Source organism: Ammodytes marinus (assembly GCF_949987685.1).
Source record: "Ammodytes marinus genome assembly, chromosome: 6".
Lineage (NCBI taxonomy): Eukaryota > Metazoa > Chordata > Actinopteri > Uranoscopiformes > Ammodytidae > Ammodytes > Ammodytes marinus.
The window spans coordinates 532,435-541,645 of NC_137235.1; the positions used below are offsets into that span (position 1 = coordinate 532,435).

A 9,211-nucleotide genomic window follows, 5' to 3' on the forward strand; every position below is an offset into this window, starting at 1 on the left:
CACACAGGTAACAACAGCTGGCATAGTGTAAAATCACTACCGCTTTTGTCCAAAGGGGGGCGCTAAATTTAACACAAACTAGAAAGTTCCTCGGAGCACCTTTTAATATCAGAAAAAAAACACAAGACACTGGAATTATTATTACAAGTTCTGAAACTGTATTTGGCGATTTTTTTCTTTTCTTAAACAAGTGCAGATACATGTACAGCGAGAAGCAAAGGTTTTAAATTTTTTTTTTTTTTTAATTTAAATTTTTTTTTGCCAAGTGCTCAGATGAAACTCACATTCTATGTTTGACACCGAAAAAGACAGAAAATCAACAAGTGTGAATCAGGGGGGGAGGGGGGGGGGTGTGAGGGGGGGGTGAGGGGGGGGAAGGGGGGGAGGTAAGAGGAAAGTACATAGCTTTTAAATCTTCAAAATCATTAGAAACACAATGTATTGGAGAAATAAAATAAGCAAAAAAAAAAAAAATCATACAGAAAGTTAAACACTTCCCTTGTGTCCAATATGTACATGTCCGTTAGAAAGTCCGTTAACTTTTGTCTGGATGATTCGTGTGTGTGTGTGTGTGTGTGTGTGTGTGTGTGTGTGTGTGTGTGTGTGTGTTAGTGTGTGTTGTTGCCGTAGTCTGGATCCCAAAAATACACCGGAGAATTATCCATAAAAAAATTTGAGATTAAAAAAATTTTGATTTAAAAAAAGAAATTTTCCTTATTTTCGTAAAAATTAAATTTGACTAAATTCTCATAAAATTCAAACGTTATACCTTTAAAATAACCATTTCATCCTCGTAGAATCCCAACGTTACTCATAGTTGAGTCAATTTCGCCCCTTTCGATGTAGCGAGCCTCGATGCGCCATAGTCCAAAAAAAATTCATAGAAGTTGAAAAAAAAATTAAAAATCTCTGGACAAAAATCCTGTATCCGTCCAGCCCGCCATGTTATTAAGGGTCCCTCCCCTTTCTTCACCTTAATGTCCCCGGCCAAGATGGTGGCGACAGTTCTATCAATGATCCCCCTTTGATATAGCAAGCCCAAATATTCCATGGTACCCCCCCCCCCCCCCCAAAAAAAAAATTAAAAAAAAAATTCCAAGAACAAAAAATCTCTGATATTTTGTGTCCATCCATCCCTCCATGTTATTAGGGGTCTCTCTCCTTCTTGATTGTAATATCCCCTGCCAGTATTGTTGCTATCTCCCCTTGCATGAAGGCCCAGGACTAATTCTATACATTTTCCCCCTTAGATGTAGCGTCCCGAATACTCCATCGTCCAAAAAAAGAGAAAAAATCTTGGATATTTTGTGTCCATCTATCCCACCATAAGTGATCAAGTGTCCCTCTCCTTCTTCTCCTTAAATGTCCCCGGCCAAGATGGTGGAGACAATTGTTTTTATTGTAAAATCCCAACCCTTCCCATCGATGTAGACCCAATAATCCATCGTCCAAAAATATTTTAAAAAAGTCGGTAAAAAAAAAAAAAAAAAAAATTATATTTTTTCCAGAAAACCAAAAAATCTTGTGTCCACTCATCCCTCCATGTTATCAAGGGTCCTGCTCCTTCTTGACCTTAATGTCTCCGGCCAGTATTGTTCCCATCTCCCCTTGCATGAAGGCCCAGGGCACGTTAGATTCCCCTTTGATTGTAGCAAGCCCAAATTCCATCCTCCAAAAAAATAAAGAAAAAGTAAAACATTTTTTTTTTTAAATCCCGGATATTTTGTGTCCATCCATCCATCTCATCCCGCCATGTTATCAAGGGTCCCGCTCCTTCTTGACCTTAATGTCCCCGGCCAGTATTGTCCCTATCTCCCCTTGCATGAAGGCCCAGGGCACGTTGGAGCCGACCAGCGGACACCTCTCCCCACTGGGGCAGAACACTTCTCCCGTGGCCACCTGTTGCTTTATGCTCTCCCTGGAACACGGGAAACAGAACTTGTGCGACGCCACAGACGGACACTGAACGAAATGCGTGTCCTCTAGCCGCTCGTGGCAAAGCGTGCAGCAAAGTGGAACGCTACCCGACGCCACCGACGAATCAGGGTTAGTCTGAGAAGATGGCTGACTCTGCTGCTGCTGCTGCTGCTGTTGTTGTTGTTGGGATGCCGCGTCCATGTTTATGCTGAGGGCGCTAATAGACCCCGCGAGAAGCCGCCTCTGATTGGGCAAGGAGGTTGAGGAGGAGGAAGTAGGGGACAAGGGGCTGGTGGTGTTGCGTGGATGTGTGTGTGACTGTGACTGTGAGCCCCCTCCCCCTCCTCTTTCCCCTGTTGAATTAGAGGTCGTGGAGTGGACCTGGTTGTGGTGGCTAGGGGAGTGTTGGCTGCCTGCGTTGTCTGTGGCGAGGATTAGAGCCGCCATTGGAGAGGCAGTGTTGTTGTTATGTTCGGGAGGCGACGTCGTGCGTGAGTGATGATGAGGGGAGTGGGTGGAGTTTGGGAATCCCGGTAAAGAGTTGTGATGGTTGTTGTTGTGGTGGATCTTTAGGACGTCGGTAGCGGCGGGTAGCCATGGAGACAGGCTGTCGGAGGAGCCGTGGTTACCGTTGTGTTTGGCGGAGGCGTGATGATCGGCGTCGGGCTCCGGGGAAGGTTTACGCTTCAGACCGCGGGAGGTCTTCCCTCGCTCTGAGAGAGGGAGAGAGAGAGGGAGAGAGAGAGAGAGTTAATATAATACTACATACAGGAATACACACACACAATGATACACACATGAAGAGAGCGAGCGAGCGAGAGAGAGAGAGAGAGAGAGAGAGAGAGAGAGAGAGAGAAGAGTTTATACTATTACACAGGAATATATCAGTGATTCTTTTGAGAGAGAGAGAGAGAGAGAGAGAGAGAGAGAGAGAGAGAGAATATTATGTGAATACACACACACGAAGAGAGAGAGCGAGCGAGAGAGAGAGACAGAGAGAGAGTTAATACTATTACACACACAGACAGGAATATACACACACAGTATACAGAGAGAGAGAGAGAGAGAGAGAGAGAGAGAGAGTGTGTGTGTGTGAGAGGGTTAATACTATTACACACACAATAATACACACATCAGAGAGAGAGGGGAAGGGTTAATACTACTACACACAATGATACACCCACACACATACAGGAATATATACACACACACACACACACACACACACGCAGGAATATAAACACACACAGGATACACACATGAGGGGGGGCGGGGGGGGTTGATACTATTCTACAACACACAATGATAGAGTCACACACACACACACACACACACACACACACACACACACAAACACAGGAAGATACACACTGACACACCAGCGTATACACAAACAACATACTCCAGCAGAGACACACACACAAACACACCACAGGACAGACACACACACACACACAGAAAGATACACACACACACAAACACAGGACAGACACACACACACAGGAAGATCCACACACTAAACGTACACACACACACACGCAGGGAGATTCACACGCATACAGACAGACTGACACGAAGATACACACACACACACAGGGAGATTCACACACTAAACGTACACACACACACACAGAGGAAGATCCACACACTAAACGTACACACACAGGGAGATTCACACACTAAACGCACACACACACACACACACACACACACACAGGGAGATTCACACACTAAACGTACACACACACACAGGAAGATACACACACACACACAGATTCTCACACTCGCGCACACACACACACACACACACACACACAGGAAGATACACACACTAAACGTACACACACACACACACACACACACACACACACACACACACACACACACACACACACACACACACACACACACACACACACACACACACTGCAACAGGAAATGTCTCAACAGGCAGTGAGTAAAGCTTTGTTTATGTTGTGGGTTTTTCAGCGGCGTGGTTTAAACATACGTGACGTCAGACCGCTGCCCCGCCTTCTGTTTACTTTACTACGGACTCGTGTGTGTGTGTCAGTGTGTGTGTCAGTGTGTGTGTGTGTGTGTGTGTGTGTGTGTGTGTGTGTGTGTGTGTGTGTCTGAGATGGCCCCCTGCTTTGATATGTGGCTCATGGAGTTCTCTAGTCCTCTGTATATGGAGAAAATCCGTTATGAGATTTCAGGGAAAGCAGAGAAGTTTAAACAGATATGTCAGCCTTTCCTGGACTATATAACAGTACTGAAGGGACCTACATGACACCTCGTTGACTTTTTATTTTCTGCTTAACATTTATAGTTTAAACAATGTCCTTAGAAACCTGTTAAAGGTGCAGTGTGTAATATGACATCATCAAGAAAGTTCTACAAAGTTCGAGAATGCAACAGAAGCTACAGTGGCCTTCAAGGACAAGAACAATTCTACATTTTAAACAATGCACCTGATGACATTCCAACTATGACACTTTCAAGATGGCGGCACTAGGCCTTGGTCCAAAATATGCAGAAATATGGACATATATGAGACCCTTTCTAAGGGAAAAATAAAAAATTCAAAACATTTTTTCAGCTATTATGCACTAAATTAAACGTACTTATGGATATTATAATTACTTTCTACAAAATCTGCTAGGAAATAAAACCCACAATTCTACACACTGCAGGTTTAAGTAGAGTACGCCATGTTGGGTAAGTAGTTTTAAAAAAAATAAGTTGTCATGCGATTCAGTTTGTTAAAATGGCTTCTTCGTACTATCTGTGTGAACTGAGAAAAACAAACGATTTTTCATGATAGGGGCTGAAATAAAAGCACATTGGAAGCCGTTTTAAAGCTACTTCAAGCTATTTTATCATATTCTTTTAATTGATCATTTTGGTGCTAGCTAAAAACCACTTTGGGGGGGGGGGCACAAATGTCACACACACACACACCAGCATAAAGACACGCACACACACACACACACACAGGAAGATTCTCACACTCACCAGCATCAAGACACACACACACACACATACAAAGATTCACAAAACAATGACACACACACACACACACACTTGGGTGGGGGCCAAAACTGTCAAGGAAAAATCCATACATTGTTGGGAAAACCCTGAGGGAGGTAGTGAGTCCCTGTGTGTGTGTGTGTGTGTGTGTGTGTGTGTGTGTGTGTGTGTGTGTGTGTGTGTGTGTGTGTGTGTGTGTGTGTGTGTGTCTGCGTCCTATCAGTCTTTGAGGAAGTGCCACACTGGTCTCACACACACACACACACAAGTGAATATACAGTCACACACACACGCATACAGTCACACATACACACACAAGTTGGGAAAACCCTGAGGTAGCTTATGTTTCCTAATGTGTGTGTGTGTGTGTATCTCCCACTGTGTGCGTGTGTGTGTGTGTGTCTCCATGTGTGTGTGTGTGTGTGTGTGTGTGTGTATCTCCCACTGTGTGTGTGTGTATCTCCCTGTGTTTGTGTGTCTCCATGTGTGTGTGTGTGTGTGTGTGTGTGTGTGTATCTCCCACTGTGTGTGTGTGTGTGTGTGTGTGTGTATGTATCTCCCACTGTGTGTGTGTGTGTATCTCCCTGTGTTTGTGTGTCTCCATGTGTGTGTGTATCTCCCACTGTGTGTGTGTGTGTGTGTGTGTGTGTGCGTGTGTGTGTTTAAGGTGTGTGTCCCAGTGTGTGTGTGTCTTTACCTGTCTTTGAGGAAGTGCCACCTCCGGTCTCGTATCCCATCACACGTTGCATGGCCGCGTGCTCCTTCTTAAACCGACTATCAAACGTGTGCAGCGCCATCAAATCCCTCACGGTTTTACCTTTACCCGTCCACTCCCTGCCACTGTTACTATGGTTATTATGTTCCGCCATTTCCAGCAAGCTAGCGTGATGATTTTTGTCTTTTTGCTCCTCCGCTCGCTTGTGGTGGTCTACCAAAGGCCCCAAGCCGGCTAAACCTATCTGAATCGGGCGTCCGTTCAACGAATGCACCGTGGGGATAGTCATACTTCCATTAACCAGGGACGAATGCATTAAATTCGGTGGGATGTTAGCGCTATTATTAGTCCTACGATGGTGGTTGTGGTTGTTAATGTTGTTGTTCGGACTTTGTCGGTTTAACTCGGGCGGCTCTTCGGGTTTTGAAAAGCCGTTGGTGGCAGTTGGACGTTGGCGTGAATCAGACACTTGGTAACGGTCGCCTCGTTCACGTTGGTTGTCGCCACCGGCAGCAGAATTTGAATGGTGGTTGATATTTACATTGATGTCCTGTTTTCCAATGTTCCCTGGGTGTGTGTGTGTTTGGGGTTGTTGTTTAGCTGGCCCGGGAGAGCGTCCGTGGGTGTCCTGCTGTTGTTGTTGCTGGAAGCCGTGTGCCCGCTTCAGCTGCCTGGCCGTGTCGATAACAAACTCAATCCGATCGGCGCCCTCGTAGTTTACACATCCGCGGCAAATAGGCTCCGAGAAATCCCAAATCATGGCCCAGGGCATGCGAGGCAGGTCGCACAGGTAACACGACTGCCTTCTGGACGACGACATGTTGTTTTTAAGCCCCAAAAACGTCTCCAAAACGTCCGAAATAAGCCAAAATGTGGAAAAAATAATGAAAAACGTAGTATTTTCTGGTATTTTCCACCCTCAGAAAGCGACTGAGACCATTGTAGATGTGTCAGTTGCCTCGGCGATCCTTCGTCTGAACGAGTCAGCGCGAGCTCTCAATGTAGGGCCGTGACGTCAGCGCTGACGAGGTTCTATTACTGGATTCTTCGAAAACCACTCAGGCGCATGCGCAACGTGGCTCTGTCTATATCCGGACACGAAGATCGTTTGTGTGTAAGAAGAGGGATCACTTCATATTTTTTTTCTCAATTTGACAGTTGATGTGTTTGTTTATGTTAATTTTAATTGCTGCCACTCTTCACCACTGTGTAAATGTTTCAATAGTTTTTTTCTCTTCACCTGTTGTTGTGTATTTGATGTATTTGCATTGAATATTTTGTATGTATTGTTGTTTTTCCTTTGAATTTGTTTTGAACTCAACGTCATTGTAAATGAGGGTCACCCCTCAATTGGTCTCTCGAGGATAAATAAAAGTTAAATGAAATAAAAAAATGTTGGACCTCAAGGGACATTGAAATAGATCATGTATTTAATAAGTAACTGTAGGATACATTTATTTAGTTTTATTTTTTAATAATTTTTATTTTATTTTATGTAGCACATATGTGTACATTATTTCAAATACTTTTATTTTCGAATTTTTCTTTTTTGAGAACTCAAACACACAACTGAAAAAGTGAACACACAAGCAAAAGACAAAATAAAATAAACAACTAACATGGTGATGTCTTAAAAATGCATTTTCATCATGTTTTAAGCAGAAAATGTAGCCTATGGACTTTGTCTTGTATTAGGCTATATCTTGCTTTAATACAGCATATTACAGCATCTTACGTACAGGTTATTTCAAATCACTGTTACTACCACTTATTTAGTCTTACTTTTATTTATTTTTGTAGGCTACTTTTCTACTTTTTTTTGTTTTTGTTTGTTTAAAACAATCCCGTCCAAATTTCGTCCCACCAATTTGAAGTTGAGTGAGACATCTTCACTCCCTTTTTCTCCTCTCTGTGTAAGGGTTGTGTGTGTGTGTGTGTGTGTGTGTGTGTGTGTGTGTGTGTGTGTGTGTGTGTGTGTGTGTGTGTGTGTGTGTGTGTGTGTGTGTGTGTGTGTGTGTGTGTGTGTTATAAAAACTAAACACAGCCTCGTTTAGAAAGAGTAACCCGAGACTTTATTTGAGTAGAACATTCATTTTATCTAGTCCTATCTCTTTGTAGGCTACATATCATCAGGAGCACATAGCCTACATATCAAACTAATTCGTTAAGCGAGAGAGAGAGAGAGAGAGAGAGAGAGAGAGAGAGAGGGAGCGCGTATGAGCGTGTGTGTGTGTGTGCGTGCGTGCGTGCGTGCGTGCGTGTGTAAAGTAGCCTAAAGTAAAAACATCTCCCAGTCCCAGCAACAGGGTTTTTTCACTGAAGCGCTGTTTTTGCTGCGGGGCTCAGTAAATGCATTCCAGTCTCTGCTAGCAACCAGTGACGTCACGGGGTCAACAGCCAATCACAATAATTCACACGGTTGTTACTAGGCAAACTAATAACCCTCCCATTCAGACAGTGAGCGGACAAGGCCAGACTTGCACACTCGACAGAATATCACCTCATTCTTTGCAGTACTGTGTAGTATCTATGAGGTTACACTTAAAGCCACAGTACGTAACTTTCTATATGAATACATCTCGTTTACAATGAACACAGCAGAAAAAAAAACATGTCAATCATTCTGTCTGTCTGTCTGTCTGTGTGCCTGTCTGTGTGTTTGTCTGTCTGTCTGTCTGTCTGTGTATTTGTCTGTCTGTCTGTCTGTCTATCTATCTATCTATCTATCTATCTATCTATCTATCTATCTATCTATCTATCTATCTATCTATCTATCTATCTATCTATCTATCTATCTATCTATCTATCTATCTATCTATCTATCTATCTATCCATCTATCTATCTATCTATCTATCCATCCATCCATCCATCTATCTATCTATCTATCTATCTATCTATCTATCTATCTATCTATCTATCTATCTATCTATCTATCTATCTATCTATCTATCTATCTATCTATCTATCTATCTATCTATCTATCTATCTATCTATCTGTATATCTGTCTATCTGTCTGTCTGTCTGTCTGTCTGTCTGTCTGTCTGTCTGTCTGTCTGTCTGTCTCTCTCTCTCTCTCACTCTCTATCCATCTATCTATCTATCTATCTATCTATCTATCTATCTATCTATCTATCCATCTCTCTATCTATCTATCTATCTATCTATCTATCTATCTATCTATCTATCTATCTATCTATCTATCTATCTATCTATCTATCTATCTATCTATCTATCTATCTATCTATCTATCTATCTAATACTATCTATCTATCTATCTATCTATCTATCTATCTATCTATCTATCTATCTATCTATCTATCTATCTATCTATCTATCTATCTATCTATCTATCTATCTATCTATCTATCTATCTATCTATCTATCTATCTATCTATCTATCTATCTATCTATCTATCTATCTATCTATCTATCTATCTATCTATCTATCTATCTATCTATCTATCTATCCATCTCTCAGCCTGGTTTCTGTGTGTGAGCAGAATGACTGATTGTGTATTTTGGGATAAAAATAGAAAATCTGAACGGT

At 42.5% G+C, this 9,211-nt stretch overlaps 1 protein-coding gene across 1 annotated transcript; it reads right to left on the bottom strand.

The window, feature by feature from the left end:
• Positions 1-1,126: 1,126 nt before the first annotated feature.
• Positions 1,127-6,619, bottom strand: LOC307252003 (interferon regulatory factor 2-binding protein 2-B-like). Its single transcript, XM_080029528.1, has 2 exons — positions 5,645-6,619; positions 1,127-2,630 (listed from the first exon to the last, which is right to left on the bottom strand). Exons 1-2 carry the CDS (start codon positions 6,480-6,482, stop codon positions 1,759-1,761), a joined length of 1,710 nt encoding a protein of 569 aa, XP_079885654.1. The 5' UTR covers positions 6,483-6,619; the 3' UTR covers positions 1,127-1,758.
• Between the last annotated feature and the right edge of the window lie 2,592 nt (positions 6,620-9,211).